This window comes from Oscarella lobularis, chromosome 9, assembly GCF_947507565.1.
Source record: "Oscarella lobularis chromosome 9, ooOscLobu1.1, whole genome shotgun sequence".
Taxonomy (NCBI): Eukaryota; Metazoa; Porifera; class Homoscleromorpha; order Homosclerophorida; family Oscarellidae; genus Oscarella; species Oscarella lobularis.
In genome coordinates, this window is record NC_089183.1 from 110,931 (window position 1) to 127,110 (window position 16,180).

General features: G+C 44.7%; 7 protein-coding genes across 7 annotated transcripts; 2 read left to right on the plus strand and 5 right to left on the minus strand.

Annotated features, from left to right (window-relative positions):
- Positions 1-41: 41 nt before the first annotated feature.
- LOC136191496 (nischarin-like) lies at positions 42-2,661 on the minus strand. Its single transcript, XM_065979842.1, has 16 exons — positions 2,478-2,661; positions 2,346-2,429; positions 2,168-2,295; positions 2,053-2,110; positions 1,949-1,997; positions 1,802-1,897; positions 1,584-1,738; positions 1,434-1,529; positions 1,348-1,383; positions 1,111-1,287; positions 934-1,050; positions 826-883; positions 583-770; positions 491-529; positions 341-438; positions 42-287 (listed from the first exon to the last, which is right to left on the minus strand). The coding sequence occupies exons 1-16, from the start codon at positions 2,640-2,642 to the stop codon at positions 107-109; spliced, it is 1,725 nt and encodes a 574-aa protein (XP_065835914.1). The 5' UTR covers positions 2,643-2,661; the 3' UTR covers positions 42-106.
- Positions 2,662-2,694: 33 nt separating this feature from the next.
- On the plus strand, positions 2,695-3,832 carry LOC136191522 (ER membrane protein complex subunit 10-like). The gene is made up of 8 exons (XM_065979875.1): positions 2,695-2,777; positions 2,826-2,911; positions 2,959-3,049; positions 3,094-3,204; positions 3,259-3,316; positions 3,380-3,500; positions 3,550-3,640; positions 3,703-3,832. The coding sequence occupies exons 1-8, from the start codon at positions 2,712-2,714 to the stop codon at positions 3,775-3,777; spliced, it is 699 nt and encodes a 232-aa protein (XP_065835947.1). The 5' UTR covers positions 2,695-2,711; the 3' UTR covers positions 3,778-3,832.
- On the minus strand, positions 3,661-5,206 carry LOC136191520 (U3 small nucleolar ribonucleoprotein protein IMP4-like). Its single transcript, XM_065979872.1, has 9 exons — positions 5,196-5,206; positions 5,039-5,147; positions 4,903-4,986; positions 4,789-4,844; positions 4,658-4,711; positions 4,314-4,601; positions 4,167-4,261; positions 4,039-4,115; positions 3,661-3,986 (listed from the first exon to the last, which is right to left on the minus strand). The coding sequence occupies exons 1-9, from the start codon at positions 5,196-5,198 to the stop codon at positions 3,871-3,873; spliced, it is 882 nt and encodes a 293-aa protein (XP_065835944.1). The 5' UTR covers positions 5,199-5,206; the 3' UTR covers positions 3,661-3,870.
- Positions 5,207-5,227: 21 nt separating this feature from the next.
- LOC136191498 (dual oxidase 2-like) lies at positions 5,228-12,089 on the minus strand. The gene is made up of 11 exons (XM_065979845.1): positions 11,955-12,089; positions 10,716-11,366; positions 10,088-10,660; positions 9,870-10,036; positions 9,653-9,819; positions 9,199-9,604; positions 8,923-9,134; positions 7,207-8,864; positions 5,933-6,966; positions 5,728-5,883; positions 5,228-5,672 (listed from the first exon to the last, which is right to left on the minus strand). The coding sequence occupies exons 1-11, from the start codon at positions 11,998-12,000 to the stop codon at positions 5,421-5,423; spliced, it is 5,322 nt and encodes a 1,773-aa protein (XP_065835917.1). The 5' UTR covers positions 12,001-12,089; the 3' UTR covers positions 5,228-5,420.
- An 83-nt stretch (positions 12,090-12,172) lies between these two features.
- On the plus strand, positions 12,173-13,928 carry LOC136191509 (dual oxidase maturation factor 2-like). Its single transcript, XM_065979859.1, has 6 exons — positions 12,173-12,424; positions 12,486-12,543; positions 12,632-12,766; positions 12,832-12,945; positions 13,003-13,156; positions 13,206-13,928. Exons 1-6 carry the CDS (start codon positions 12,215-12,217, stop codon positions 13,822-13,824), a joined length of 1,290 nt encoding a protein of 429 aa, XP_065835931.1. The 5' UTR covers positions 12,173-12,214; the 3' UTR covers positions 13,825-13,928.
- Positions 13,929-14,018: 90 nt separating this feature from the next.
- On the minus strand, positions 14,019-15,085 carry LOC136191519 (uncharacterized). Its single transcript, XM_065979871.1, has 2 exons — positions 14,887-15,085; positions 14,019-14,833 (listed from the first exon to the last, which is right to left on the minus strand). The coding sequence occupies exons 1-2, from the start codon at positions 15,083-15,085 to the stop codon at positions 14,106-14,108; spliced, it is 927 nt and encodes a 308-aa protein (XP_065835943.1). The 3' UTR covers positions 14,019-14,105.
- A 9-nt stretch (positions 15,086-15,094) lies between these two features.
- Positions 15,095-16,045, minus strand: LOC136191524 (NEDD8-conjugating enzyme Ubc12-like). Its single transcript, XM_065979877.1, has 6 exons — positions 15,884-16,045; positions 15,731-15,825; positions 15,627-15,665; positions 15,464-15,567; positions 15,349-15,412; positions 15,095-15,299 (listed from the first exon to the last, which is right to left on the minus strand). Exons 1-6 carry the CDS (start codon positions 15,987-15,989, stop codon positions 15,156-15,158), a joined length of 552 nt encoding a protein of 183 aa, XP_065835949.1. The 5' UTR covers positions 15,990-16,045; the 3' UTR covers positions 15,095-15,155.
- Positions 16,046-16,180: the final 135 nt, after the last annotated feature.

The following is a 16,180-nucleotide window of genomic DNA, read 5'->3' on the forward strand; positions in this document are numbered from 1 at the left end:
CGAATGATCACATGGCTACGACCTCCCGGATACTCAAGTGATGACTATATACATCGAAAATTTATTAGCAATTTCGCATACGATCACTCAATCAAATATCATTTCATTACTTTTGTGGCGTAGTGACGTCAAGTGACGCAAGTGCAGAGGCTAGTTTTGATGGAGAAACGCTCACATTAGCCCCAAGGGCCGTTCTCCCATTTTCCTGAGGCGTAGGCATGGGAACGGGAAGAGTCGACGAAAACGACGCCGGCGTACCAGGAATCGACGAAGAAGAGGCAACCTCACTAAAAAAGATCACAAAAAATATGTTTAATTAATTAAATAATATAATAAATACCTTCCATCTTTATCAAGTGTTGTTGCAAGGTCAGGATTCGGAAGAGAACTGCTCTGTTGCCTGGCAGCGATAGCAGGAAAAAATTCTTTCAATTGAGACTTGAGAACAAAAATTAATAAATACAATTTATTAATCAATCATAGGACTAACCCATTCTGTATGACACATTCTTTGGCCATCCAAAATAAGCTAAAAAATCCCCCGACAAATAGATTCTCAAATTTCAAACGAAATTATTCTACTTCGCTTCGTTTTGCCGCAAATTTGAGAAAAACAGATAGTCTGTGATTTGGCTTCATTGCCAGAGGATTTCCAATGAGATTGAGTTCGTTTAGATGCTTCAAACGAACGAGACAATCGATTTCTTTAAACGACGCCAAATAGTTATATCGGACGTCGAGAAATCGTAAGTTTACAAAAAATTCCAATCCTCACAAAAATACGTAACTATTTAATTAATTGAAATTATTTAACTATAAGTTTACCTGTTAACTTATGAAGTTTGTTGTTGCTAATATTGAGTTCTAATAAATGCCGAATAGGCTAAAAAGACGGATTAATTAAAAAGACCCACGTGATTAATTTTTTCCTACCAATTGACTGGGAGAAAGTAGAGACAATTTATTGTGAGAAATGTTGAATTTTAGAAGAGCGGGAAGCGTCAATTGATCAAAATCAAAATTCTCAAATTCATTATAACTTAGATTGAGCTACACGAACAAGGAACCCTCCGAAATTAAAATAAATCAATAAATAAATAGGTAATTTACTTGTGTTAGACTGGGGAGAAGATCGAGGGATTGACTATCAAGTGTAGCAATGCTATTTCGACTCATATCAAGATGCGTCAACCCCACCCACGGTTGAACCACGTGACGCCCGGAAAGAAAACGAGAATTTGCAGAAATACGCCAACTATCAGTTAGAGACATCCGGGAAGGACTCATCTACACCCAAACCGCCATTACGTAAAAATCAATATTTAATTATTATTGATTTTTGTATACTGTTCGTTGTTCTGTGGCTGCTACAATGAGAACGTCCTATTCAAATCTAATCATTATTGATTTCTTTAAATACTTATTTTTTTCACCTTCATTGAGGTGATGCAATGGTGAACGCCAATATCAACTAGCTGCGCTTGTATGCTCGATAAATTATCAATTAAACCAAAATCAATACCATCAACCTTAATTAAATAATTAAATAATTAAATAAATAAATATATTATTTAATTAATTACCTTTAGATGCGTCAAAGAACGAAAGGAAGACAAATCGAATTTCATGCAACTTTGGGAAACGGATCGTCGCGACGGCGCTACTCTCAACTGTATCAAACTATATACAAAACTGTACACGTGACCCAAGTCAAAACAAGGATCACACTCCTTCCCAACTTAATATAAAGAAAATCAATACTAATTAATAAACACGTGATGTGATCTATGGAATTTTATACTGGGATCTTCCATGGGCATTTTGAGTTGTTTGCTTATGCAGTAGAGTTGATCGGGAGTGAACGAGATCATCTCATTTCGATCAAGCAACATATCTCCTATAATCAGTATTTGCAAAAATACTGATTATCTCTATCTATCAGTATCACCTGTTCTATAGAGCAATTGAGCGAGCTTTCTCATCACGCGTCCCACGTCCTACGTAGCAGAGACTCAAACTTAATTAATTAATTAATTAATTAATTCTCGTCACGTGATTATAAACGTCGAGAAAGTTGCACAGTTCCGCGCAACCGGCAACGCGTTTATCCCTATATTAAATAATTCATTATTTCATTATTTCATTATTTATTTATTTATTTATTGACCCGTTGACGAGACGTTGGAGATAATTTTCCAAGCCTTCGCGACGCGATTCAATGAAACTCGCCGTAAAATTTCCCGAATATTTTTTCGGCGGCAATAAGTCGTTAGGAACGGCGTAGAGTTTGAATAACTATGAAGAAGCTCGCGCGAGTGTAATGCGCAGACGCGTGGGCGTGGTACTTTTTGTTGCAGAGCGAAGAATTCGCTGTAGCGTCGCCATAATTGCCAATGATTCGTCAGCGTTAATACCTCGATTTTGTAAACCTATTCCCGATGCTGATTCGATTGGCGGCGAGCGTTCTTTCGACTTACTACGTGCGAATCGGGGTAATGTCGTATGCTGGCGTCCCGGATTACGACGTGACGCACTCGGCTCTCCTCCTTTTGGCCCGAATCGCGACTGAAGACCGCCGTCGAACGATCGGAACGCCATACGGCGCTACCGGAAAGCGGGAGAGATCCTTGCAGCGACGTCATGCGACGGGAGAAGGCATTATTAGCGCACGATACGAAACTCCCGGCTAAGAAATCAATGACGTCACTAATATGAAGTTTCTCGTCGTGCTGCTTCTTTGCGCGTTCTATTGGACAACGCGAGCAAGCAAAAAGAATGTAATATTGATATAATTTCTACCAGCATTTCAATTGAGCTTGCATTAGGCTTCGCCAAGCGTCGCCGGAGGATCGACTCTACTTCAGATCGAATTGCAGCACAATTTGGGCCCAAACGGCGACTTCGTACCTCGGTAACGCACGAAGAATGCTCCTTTTCGACGAATATTGTCGAATCAAGGGGATTCGTTCAACTGAAATCGCTAAAAAGCGCGACGGCGTCGTTTCACCAAAACACGAAATTATCGTCGGAAGAATTGAATAATTTGAAGGTTAGAAGAATCAGAATTTTCTAATTAACTGTCTTTCGCTTTAGAAAATGGCGAAAACAGGCGACTTGTACAAAATCCGAACAAATTCGCAAATCAATCTATTGGATGACGTTAAATCACGTGATAATCATTACGTTCTTACCTGTGCCAAAGCAGTAAAAATCCAAATAATAATTAATTAATTAATTAATTAATTAATTGTATTTTAGTGCTCACTTCTCAAATCGGGTCTAACAGAAACGATTTGGATTCACAAAGATGACGAAGGTATAGAAGAAAGAGACTCTAGAATTTTTCCTACTCTAACTTCTCTTCTTTATTAAATTATAGGCAATATCTATGGACTTTCTCTCGAAATTGACTCTCCATGTAGCATTTATCATCATGAGACGAAAACCCCGAATCAGTTTAATACAACAATTTTAATTGATCAAGGAGCTGTTAGCATGGGGTATGTTAATTAATATACAAATAAATAAGTGATACACTTAGATGCGTAGACCGGATACTCAGCCTTTTTTGGATAAACTAAAGCGCGAACAGCAGGAAAAAGAATCGGGGAAAGACAACAGAAGCTTTCTTCAAAAATACGTAAAGAAAAAAATTATTAATCGCACCCCTTTATTATTGATTGATTTTATTTTTTCCCTTAGTGGATGTACATCGTTCCCCTCGTTCTCGTTCTCATGATGAATAGCATGCAACAAGCGGGAGGAAGAGAAGAATAAGATTATTAAACTGATCACGTGTTATGTATTCAATAAACGCCTAACCCCACGTTTACTTATTATTAATTGATATCACACATGCTTATGTTAACCTCACGTTTCCTCATTCAAAATTCGTCGCTTTTTTGACGTGTTCATATAGGGACGCAATCTCCATTCGACGTCCGCCGTTTCCGCTTGATCCAGCGTTCCCAGTTTGATTTCAAACACTAAAACGTTATCGTAGAAATCAATACTTTTAATTAATTAATTAATCATTACGTTTCATTTCAAAACGAGGTCCAATTTCTTTGAGTTCGACGTCTTTTGATCCGGCGACTTTTGCATACGTGTGATGTCTTTTTAATTAAATTAAATTAATTTAATTTATAGAAGAAATGTATGTATACCTAAATGATATGTAATCTTCCTGATTTGCAAATGTAATGACTCGCTTGCTCTGCTCCTTGGGAACGGGGAACAAATACTTCAAAATAGACTTAACCTAAAAAAATCATTATAATAAATAAATAAAATATATGTATGTATCCTCTCACTCTTTCGCCAAGCTTTGAATTAAAATCATGAAATATCAAATGGGGATTAACTTGGGACATTGTCTCCTTCATTTCGACGTCATGTCTCATAACTGCAGCACTTAGAGAAAAGGAAGCCGTTGGCCCGTATGGCAAGTGACACACAATAAGAGCATCCGGGTTTCCGCGGTGTTCGTGAACCAGGATCAGGTCTGTCACGTGATTGGCTCGACAGGCCGAAACGAGTTCGTTTATGACGTAATTGCCACGATTGATTCGCTGGGAATTCGGAAATATCAATTTCAGTTCCTCCACAAACAAAAAACCTCGATAGATTAAATAACTATTTAAATATTGTATTTTACTTTGACAAATTGTTTGAGCTTGCTACTCGGATTGTGTGAAGTTGTCAGCATCACCTGTTTAAAATAAATAAATAAATAAATAAATAAATAAATAAATAGAATGTGACGTCATCATCGTCATATAAATTCACCTTGGGATCTTCTACGCCAGCCCACGCGTATTCGTCATCGCGATGATCGCGTGTAGCTAAAGAAGACGAAGAATTTATCTCGAAGCTCGGGGTGGGCGTGGTCGACCCTCGTGCCTTCCGTTTCGGCGTCGTCGTATTCGAGCGCTTTTCGAAGTTCCTTTTCATCTGATCGAAGTTCGGTTGGAAGGCTCTTTCCGTCTGAAAGCGTTACAATACGATTCTGAAGCGTATTTCGGCTTTTGGTTTGTACCTTCGATTGCCTGCTTCAGTTTTCGCTTTCTTTCGGCTATCGTCTTCGCTTTGTCTTCGATTTGCTTTCGATAGAGATATTCGCGTCTCAATCGAGCCTGTCTGCGCAGCTAGAGGGCAATTAGAACGAGGAAAGATCGCGCTCCAAAAAAACGCACCATCGCGTATCCGGGAGATAGAAACACGTGAACTCGTTTACCCAATAGCAATCCGGACGGACAAAAAACACGCAATTTAGGCAAGACAAAAAATTGAGAAAGTGATACTGAAGTAGAATAGTACTGAAAAAAATCCCACGATAAGAAAAACGACGAGAGAAAGAAATTCAGACACAAACACGTACACGTGACAAACAATCAAGTTCTAGAAATTTCTCGAGTTTTCTAGAAATTCTCAAAGTGATGCTGCATTATCGGCCCTTCGAATTCGTTGTTCTTGATGCAGGCGGCGTTGACATTGTCCGTCATTGGAGGCGGACCACAGGAGAAGACTCCAATTCTGGGCACATCCTTGTGATGAGCCTTCAATTTCTTGAAGAACTGCTCGAATTTCGGACGACCGAAATGCGTCACGGAACGCAGCCCGGTGAAGAGAGAACGACCGGCAACGCGTTCCATATTGCGCTCGCAGATATACTATTTATTATTAGTATTTAATTATTGATTTTTAATGATTTCTTTCTTCTCTTACCAGCATGGTCGTGCGCAGATCGAATTTCTTGTAGAATTGAGTAATGAAAATGTGAATGTCGACGAGCTGATTCTCATCCTTGTCTTCGACCTCGCGAATGATATCCGTAAGCCATTCAAACTGCTTCTGCGTGCGCGTAACCCAGATGAAATAGAGCTAAAAGAAAAAAATAATAAATAAATAAATAGGTTTATTATGAGTGTACCTTCTTGCACTTCATTCTGCCCAAGAACTCCTTGTTCTTATGCACAACGTCTTTCAAAATCGACGCAAATGGAGTGACCCCAATCCCCCCACCAACCATAACGGAAACATCGAATCGATGCCAATCCTGATGCCCCTCCCCAAAGGGTCCATCCAAATAGAGCAACGGATAGGGCGTCTCCGAATAAATCTTTCTCAAATTCTGCGTCCACGGACCGACAGCACGTATATGCAAACTGAGATTTTCTTCGTGAGGCGCTGACGTCAGAGTGAAGGGATGATATTCGTCTTTGGATAAACCGTGGCTCGCTATGCGAACCCATTGCCCGGATTGATAGTTGAAAAAATCGGGACGTTTGAAAATGAGAGCCGTGACGTCAGACGGAAGAATTTCCGCTTTGTAGACGCGAATTTTGATGCGATTTCGACTGACGCTAATGAGTTTGTCGACGAGGAAGAGAACGGCGGGAAAAGCGAAGTAGAAATAGAAGAGCGGCGCTTGAACGAGTCGTCCGCACCCGTGAAAAATGAGAAGACCGTAGAAAAGAATATAGAGCTTGTGCGTGGACCAGAAGAACTTGAAAGCGTAACGTCTAGCATACGGGACAGCGAATACGTACATGGTTGCCATGACGAGAGTCACGAGAACAGCGGTGACGCCAGTTAGCGTATTCCAGCACCAGAATTGAAACTTGGGTAGCTCATGAGAGAAATGGTAATAATCGCGGAAGATGCACGTGAGATCGGACGCCGGTTGCGTGGCAATGTGATAGAAATTGAGCGAATGCCCAATGATGTGAATGAGCGTGTAGAAGAGCGCCGTGATCGCGATGTGTTTGTGAAAGCCGTGAAGAAAGTCGAATGGAACGAAGCGATTGAGCGGCGTTTCGCGTAGAAGCGTGATCGTATTGCGACACATTGGAATGAGAATGACGGAGTAAGTGAAGGCCATCGCCGAAGCGGCGCCGCGCGTGATTGTCACGCCGTAGCCGGCGATGCGACGCAATCCGGCGTGTTCGCGTTCAACCGAATAGTCTAGGAAAGAAAAAAGTAGACATTTAAACTTTGTTCTAATGTTAGATCTATTTTTAATCACTTGAACTTCTTACACAACTCGAATTCAATTTTTATAATTAGAGGAATTTCAATAGGAAATTTTCTTATTAATTTAATTGAAATTCCTCAATAAAACTTAGATTTTTCTTAGGCTTCTTGTTTCTGATATTTATCTCTATATAATAATAATAATAATTACTTAATTAATTAATTACTTACAGTAGGCGCGCTCGACGAAAATCAAAATAGTCGAAAGATGAAAGAGAAGCGTCCAGAACATCTGCAGCTTGTAATTCTGCACGTAACGCACGACGAGAATCCATTGTTGTCTCATCCACGAATCCGGCACATCCCCAACATCCTTTGCATAGGCTTCAACACTCTGCCTCGTCTCCTCCTCAACGCCCTTCCCAGTCCCATACGCTTCAGCCACCGTCTGCTTGGCCGTCCCAACCAACGTCATCGTCCGGGGTCTCGATCCGACGGCGGCGCTCTCCTTCAACGCTCCCACCGTCTCTTGATCGTTTCCAACGAGCGCTTTGAAATCTTCGAACGTCAATTCGGCTTTTGCGCCGAGACCACGCGATTCGAAGAGTTTGTCGGTGAAATCGGCGAGCTGATCGGCGGCCATGCTTGTGTGCGTCATTTCGAGCATCGTCTTTGTCATTTTCAAGAATTCCTGCTTTTCTAACGTTCCCGAATTATCGATGTCGTACAAATCGAACATGAGTTTCAATTTGTCGTCGACCGATCCCTTGTTGAAAATCACGAGCAAATCCAACATTTCGCGAAACGTAATGAAACCGGAATTGTCCTTGTCGGCGATGCGAAACATTTGCTCGACGAAAAGCGAATTCGGCTTCAGTCCCATACTGTCGGCAAACTCCTCCTTCGATAATTCAAAGGTGAGGACTTTGTTTGTTCCTATTTGAGTTCCCAGTTCGTTAGCGCGCGTTGCTGAGCGGGGACGCCCACCGCTTTCCATGGCAACGTTACGGGACGGTTGCGTAGCGCGCGCGAAAACTTCTTTCATGAAATCCTCGACGAGTAGTTGCCGTTTTTTCTTCGTAATCGCCTCTCGCATGATATACGCTTTGGGATATTGCGTCAACGAGGTAACGCCCACGTGTACGGGTTGCAAAACGGAGGGAAACGCGTGCGCGAATTTCTCGCGATCGACTTCGTTGTCAAAACGCACGATGACGTCATAGCCATTGGAAATTCGAATGACCAACAAATAGGGATCATTGGACGCGATCCACACTTCCAACGGATGTTCCTCATCGAGAGGAATCACTCTCAAACGACGTCCCGTATCTGACGTCGCTATAGTCAACTCAACTTTCGGTTCGGTCGTGACGTAGATGCTGACGTCACGCTCTTCGCCTTCTTCGACGACTTCCGTGCAAAGATCAACCATAGGATCAATCTCTTGGGGCATGAGATCAGTCATCATTCCGCGTCGCGTTTGACGTTTCGTTTTGCGTCGAGACGCCGATGCCGTCGGTTTGGCTTTCGACATCATCGTACGGGTTATTCTCTGACGTTGTTTGGCTATCAAGATGAGGAGGACTATGAGGAGAATGATGTAGAGAGCAACGGCACTGAATGTGACGATGTAGGGAGCTTCACTCCCCGTGAAATAATCAAATGTTTCCATGGGAGAACACGCGTCCACGTCATCGGAGCCGGGAGCACTGCTAACAACGTACGTTGGGCAGCCTTTGTAATTTCTTTGGACTGTGTCTGATTGTTTGGGATTGTTGTTGGTGAATACGTCGTCTTGGAGATCGTCGTCTTCGAGATTCGTCACGCGAAGGAGAATGTCTTTGAACGTCGCATTATGGATGAGTTCGATTTCTTTTGATGTGAACAATCTAAGAGGAGAGAGGAAATTACGTCACAAGAATCTGAAGGTTTTTTTCTCTCTCTTACCCATTTTCTTCGTTTTCAAACCAAAATCGATCTGCGTCGCGAATTCTTTCAAATTGATCTTTGATAATTGTCGAGAAGAGTTCCCCTGGCCCTTTGCTCGTCGTCTCCAAAAGTCCACCCGGCCAAATATCAACTTTCGTGATTGCATCTTCAAACCGAAGCTCTCCACCATCAAGAGTCTTATTATAAATCGCGCTAAGATTCATAATAGCCTAAATTCAAAAGAAAATTAAAAACAATATCAAGCCTTTTCTCAATACATTAATTAAGTCTTACCTCTGCCATAAAGCCACGCCCAGACGACGGATCAAATCCCTCCGGATTAATATCTTGCCACGTTTCCACCGGTTTTAAATCGTACTGACGTCTTGCTGTATTGTAATCCGGGAGACCGTGATCGCGTCCACGTTGAATGTTGATCGCCATTAGATCGCGACGCGAGAATTCGAGCGGTCCAAAAACGTTACCGCGCAAGTCTTCTGTTATAATATGATCCTCGCGTTCGGTTAATTGCGAGGCGAGGCCCCGCACGAGGTCATCGATGCCGTATTCGAGGAGATACTCGTGGGGATTCCAGTATGAGTTGCACGTACGAATAGCGCGCCTGCCTGGGCTATCGTACTTCTTTCCGGCATAGCCAGGACCGGTTTCGTTGATCTTAATGATGTTGCACGACTTGTCTCTACACACAACGATACTTCTTTAGCGCACGTTACGGGGGAGTGGTTACCTTCGAATGACTCCTGGAGGAACGAGGGTGTGTCCGAATCGCATTGCTGCCGATTGGAACACGTGCGTTACTCCGGGATGAATGGCGCGCTTGTACGTATAGGGCGGCAGCTTATATTGCGGCTCGTCGGGAAGAAATTGTGGCAGCCACTCATACATAACAGTTTTCTAATAAAAACAATTAAATCAATTAGGAATATATTTTCTTTATCGTTTGCCTGATGCGTAGCAATTGTCCACTGTCTCGCTCTATTGAAGAGCTGCTCGTCATTCCAAGTGGGGTTTACCGAGGCGAGCTCCTGAGCAAACCAATTGTGCACTCTAAACCATATAACTCCCATCGTCAAAAGAAACGGATTCTCGTTTCCACGCGGATTTCCCAACACTAAAAAAAATCAATAAATAATACGCGCACATCACGTGATAATCCCCATACTGAAGAATCGTTTAGCAGGTTTCAATTCGTGATCGAAGGGAGGCGGGGGATTGGCCATAGGTAGACCGGGTTCATTGACTTTGGGAAACGACATGTTTATGTTTGTGTTTGTCTCGTCGTATTGAGCTAATCTTCCAAATTTATGTTCTCTAATCGTATCCGCCCACGCTTTCGTTGTCCCGTAAATGAGACCCCCGTCGAACCACGGCGTGATTTCGTTCAACTGTTCGCGCGGCACGTGCGGACTGTGACCGGTACTCTGACTGAAACGCGAGCGCAACAAGGGAAGAACCTTTCCACCTTCACCATTTGGATCGTACTGCGCATGACCCTTGGGTATATCGATATTAAAATATTCTCGCGGACATCCGGGACGTTGAGCATCAAGAATTTCTTCGACGACTTGTTGACCGAAGAAGGTGAGAAGGGCCGTGCGTCGACGCGTCGACGGCTGGCCAGTATCTCCATCCATGACGGCGTCACTCACACTTATGGGATTGGGTCTGTCTTCTCCAGCCGGATGATAGACGCCGTCTGCGTACGCCGGCTCGAGTCGTCGTGTCAAAACCATTTCTAAAAAATCAATAATTAATCAAGATAAATAGTATTTAATTATTGATGTTGTTACCTGCGCCGCCCCAGTCGGGATGAGCAAGATTGTTGTACCAGCCATCGTAGCCTTCGTATTCGTATGTCCCGCCTTTGGAAATGTATTGTCTAAAGTACTCCGCAGACGAATCCGCTGGAGTCGTCGTTGCAGGCGAAGGCGTTCTTTGTGCTGAAGGCTCTTGGGTGGTTGGAGCCTGAGACGCAGTTCTTGGCGGAGTGGTAGCCTTTTTGGTTGTCGGAGCTTGCGTATTTACTTGGGCTGTTGTCGCCTGTGGAGTTGTCGGAGACTGCATAGTCTTTTGAGCTGTTGTCGCCTGTGGCGTTGTCGGAGCTTGCGTAGTTGCTTGAGCTGTTGTCGCCTGTGCAGCAGCAGTTGTTGGAGACTGTGTAGTTGCATTGGCTGTTGTTGGAGGCTGCGTAGTTGCTTGACTCTGAGCTGTTGTCGTATTTGCAGTCGTTGGAGCTTGAGTTGTTGCTGGAGCCTGCGTAGTTGTTTTGGCTGTTGTCGGAGCTCGAGAAGTCGCGGTTGTTGGAGCTTGAGTAGTAGTCGCCTGCGTGGTTGTATTTGCAGCTGTTGGAGCTGCAGTAGTTGCTTGAGCTTGAGTGGTCGCACTGGCTGTAGCATTTGCGGCGGCACTAGTCGCATTCTGCGCCGCGGTACTGTGCCATTCTGCAAAGCGAAAACCGCAGATCAGAAAAAAAAACCAAAGGTAGAACAACATAAAAAGTGAACGTCTGTGTGCGGAGAACTTCCTGGTATTTTTAGCGAGAACTTTCACTTTCGAAATGCTTTTCTAAAGAGATGCCTTTCTGCTCGAAAACACTCTAGTTTGCACAAAACGCTGGGGCTCTGCTCGAAAACACGATTCGTAGACAGAATCGCGTTTGCCCTTTCACCTTCTAAGTCACGTGCAAGGCCACGCCCTAAGAAACGTCGCCAACGCAAAGAACGACTCTAATCTAAACTCTCAAGCGCCAGCGCGTTCCCACGGGTCTCCCAGCGGTGTCTGAACTGGAGACGATTGTCTCGCAAAGCGCGAACAGGAAGCGATCCCGACGTATTTTGGGTTGCGCGCGCGCGCGTCGCGAAAAGAGAAAAAAAACGCACGTAGAAGGAAAGGAAAACATATGAAAAAGAAGGAGAGCATGCATAAAAGTCGAAGCCATGAACGCGCAAAACAAAAAATTAACGACGAAGCCTTTGTACGTACGTACACCAAAATGGGCGGCGCTCGATCTAGGAGAACAGTTTACATACCTAATACGAAGACGAGGAGCAAAACGAAACGCAACCGTCGATACATGAGCCGTGCGACACGCCGTTCGTCGAACGATCGAAGCTGACGTCGCCGCGAAGCGTGTGGAGCGCGCAGAATCGAACCCTCATGGGCGACACCCCCTATTCAAACATTCACGAAACGACCAATCAGCGATCGCGGGTCAAGGTGAAATCAGATAAGGATCGAAGAAGCGTTCTAGCGCGCTCGATCGAACAGTCGCGGAACGTCGAGAAGAATAATGGCTTCGTTGAAACGTTACAGCGATTGTGAATTCAATCTCGGCAGCGGCGGATTTTTCGGCGCTTTTCGAACGAAACCGTTCAATACGTATTACTGTCCCAGTCCTACGGCGGTCACGCAAGACAAAGTCGAAATCGCGCTCGTCGTTTTCGTTATATCTCTCGTCTTTCTCGGCTTGCTCGTCTCGCCAGCGTATAGAAGATGGCAGGTACATATACAATCGCAACGATTAGCGCGCACGTAAACGTTATTTGTTTTGTCTTGCGCAGCGCGTTTTCTTTCTGTGTAAAATCATCGGAACGATGTTCGTCGGCGGCGCCATACTGCGTAAGAGAGCTAGACGAAGGTTCCGCCCCGTTTTTTTTGCTGCCCCGGGGGCGGAGCAACCGCAATCGAAACACTTTTCTCTTTTCAGTTAGCGATTTCGGTTACGCATGGCAAACCGGTACGATTCACACGAAAACTCCCTATCGTCAGTTTACGAAAGAGGAAATCAACGCGAGCGTCGGCCTCCACGTCGGATTGCGCGGCATCAACGTGACCCTCAAGGGTACGTGGCCCCTCCCAAAACCACGCCCCCACCGCGTGCGGCTAACGTTTCATTTTTTCCCAAAGGCGAGCCCATCGATCAGGCCGTCGATCCGCGTCACGAAAACAAGGAGCACATCGACTACAACGAACGTTTCAACTGGGGCTGGCAACAATTTCGCATCGGCTTCGGACCCTATTGTAAGTCACCCGTATGTCGTTTGACTCCCAATGAAATGAGTCATCAAATTAATTAAGCGAACGAGCTAAACCAAGAATTCCGCGCCGCCCAATGGCGCGGTTTGCCCCTGCCCATACTTTGGATCGCCGAATACTTCACGCTCGACGCGGAAAACATTCTCTGGGGTCGAATGTTTCGCAACGCCGGCTTCTACACAAACATAATGCTCTGGTAAGAAAGAACAGCTAAACGTATTCTAAGCGGCGATGATATCGATCAGGACGTCCTTTACATTGTGGCTCGTTGCGAATTTTCTCTTTATCGCCGCTCCCAAAGCCGGAACTTACGTCTTCGGCCTAATCGGAGTCATTCTCCTCGCGGGAATAATTATCTATGCGGCTGTCGTATCCAATAGCGACGTACCCAATCTCAAGATTCCTTTCGAAGACGGATATATTACCCTATCTTACGGTTGGTCTTTCTGGCTCGTTATGACCGCGGGAATATTCTGCATGGTCACGTGCCTCGTTTTTCTTCTATTGGAGTTTCGTTTTCCTATCGCTTTTTACACGTTCTTTGATGTTAGCGTCGACGACGAAATTATAGGCGAAGAAGCGATCGGTGACGATGACGAAGACGACGACGAAGATGACGAAGACGAATTGCCGCGTCCCAAAAGACATTTTACGAACGCGTTCGGTTTTAGCACGCGATATCGCGCTCCCAAGCGAAAGCCGCTCGATTCGAACGACGCCGTTTTTGGAAATAACGGCGCCGGTGGTGGAAGGGTTAGGGAAGATCCCGTTGCGACGAGTGAAAAGGAGAAGGGAGGAATTGCTTTGGAAGAAATCAAGCCCACTACCGGAGGTGGCGCGGACGACGACGCTACTCACATGTGATTTTTTTCGTCGATTTTTTTCTTTTCGTTTTTCGTGACTTTTTCGTAGCGTTCGTGCCGATATTTAGTAGTATCAATTGTCAACATTGTTTCTTTCTCTCTTCACACTGATTTTTGATTTTTTGCGCATGCTCAGCCGAGCGCGCGCGCTGATTTCATTTGTTTTTGGGGGAGAAACAGCGAAAACGAAGGAAGTCATCATCATCATCATAGTACGGTTTTTGTTCTTGTCAAAATAATAATTCTTCTAATGTGCGCATGCTCAGTCAACATACTAAAGAGTCAAATCCAAATCGCGAGCGAAGCCATGAGTCCGAAGCCGAGAGTCAGCGCCAGTACCTGGGAAGCAACTTTGCACAGCGTCATCTTGGCATCGAGCACTTGGGGCATAATGTCAACAAGCGATATATATAAAAAGGTCCCGGCTGCGATACAAATGCACGTGGCCTCCCACACGTCACCGTCGACAAAATTCGAAACGACGAGCCCCGTGACGATACCGAGAGGCGTGGCAAGCGAGAAAAACGTCAGAACCGTATAAAATATGTGCGTTTTGACTTGAGCGCGAACGAGACTCGAACCGAGCGCGAGACCGGCGAGAGATTTATGCGCGAGAATGGGACCGAAGATCTTAAGGAGTTGGGTTACCGTGCTCTGAGCGCCGAGACCGAGACCGGCGAGAAAGGAATGGAAACCTAAACCGATTGAGAGTACGATGGCTGATGAGAGACTCGACGATCGGCGGAGATAGCGCGCTAGGTCATCTTCTTCGGAGCCGATGCTGCCGCCTTGTATCGATGATTCCTTTGAGCTGTTGAGAAGCGCTTCGCGTTCTTTGACTTTTGGCACGACTTTTTTCGCTGTCTTGTGTTCGACGAGCAGGTGGATGGCGACGAGGAGTATGAGCGACGCGTAGGCGATGACGGGACCCAATGGAAATCCGTTCACGTGACTTGATAGTGGTCCGCTTCCAGATGGCAGCAAATGAACGGCTCCAGCAGCGATTAGAACTACGCATACTCTAGATAATACGTAGAAAAAGGTTTTAGTAGTAGTGTCTTGCCTCCGGCCGCGGCGAGATTGAGCAGTTTAGCGACGAATCCTTGCTGGACGATTTTCGCGACTAATCCACCGCCGAATCCGCACGCGAACGTTAAAACAGTCGACAGAGACTGCAGAATCGTCAGCGTCGAGCCCATCGTGCTGAAGGCGCCGCTGATTCTCCACGGGAAGTGAGCGTCGATGAAGAACACGTGGTACATCGAATCACGTGATGATCCGGCCAAGAATTTTAATGAAGACGCAAAACTAATGATAGTTATTAGTAGTATTTTAGTGCTTTAGACAGCGTTCAAAGTAGGTAGAGCCAACGTAACCCCCGCGCATTGACTTGTGAACGTTCTGCTCAAATAATCGACGATTCGTGCTCAGAACTTCAGCCGCTTCCTTGTTAAGAGGATCATCTGGATTCGGCTCCTAAAATACACGTCTTGATTAAATTAATTAATTAAAAATATTGATTTACCAAAAATAAATATTGCAGTCCATAAACAATAGCATTAATAGTTAACACAGGCTTCCAATCTTCCCTAAGATAATTAACTTAATTAAATCAAATTAAATTAATTATTTTTTCGTACCTCAATATGTTGAGACAGACGTTTCCCTCTAGATCAATATTAGGATGATAGAGATTCGTCTCGCATTTGACTTTGGGTGCGTCATGTGGATATCCTTGTCCCACCTGTGTGCGCAACGCGCGCGCGCTAACGCGGAAAAAATGTATATCATTTTTCAACTCACCTTGAAACTGAATATAAATCGTCCGTTTTTATAGAATCCCTATAGGAAAAATTTTTTTCGTAGACAACAAAGTGGGTGGGGCCCCCTTATCATTTCTACGGCACCTCGTCCGGCGATATGATTAGTTTGAAGGTGAGCAGATCGTCGGGATCGGGAAATTTTATTTCGCACGTGGGCGGCAGATTGAGATCGTTGAGATCTGGGGCAGAAAAGGTCAGAGAGAAGGCGGAAGTGATGCAATCACGTGTTTCACCCACCTTTTGTCATCCGCAAAAGCGCTGGCGACGACTTTTTCGCTTGGGACGACTTGCACGCCGCTTCGTCGTTCTTTTTCTGCTGTTTCAGCGAGAAGAGCCGAATCATCTCGGCTGAAACAAAGGAGAAACAATGAGACGTAGCGCTGCGTTAGACGTTGTACGGGCTCGTCGTTCCGCATGCGTATTTGATCGCTGCGGCTGCTATCATGGTGAGCTTTGTCTTCTTCATCTGCTCGGTTCTTCGCAATCGGTTCATTTCGCGTTGTCTTCTACGTAGGCATCTCACAAGACGTTCAA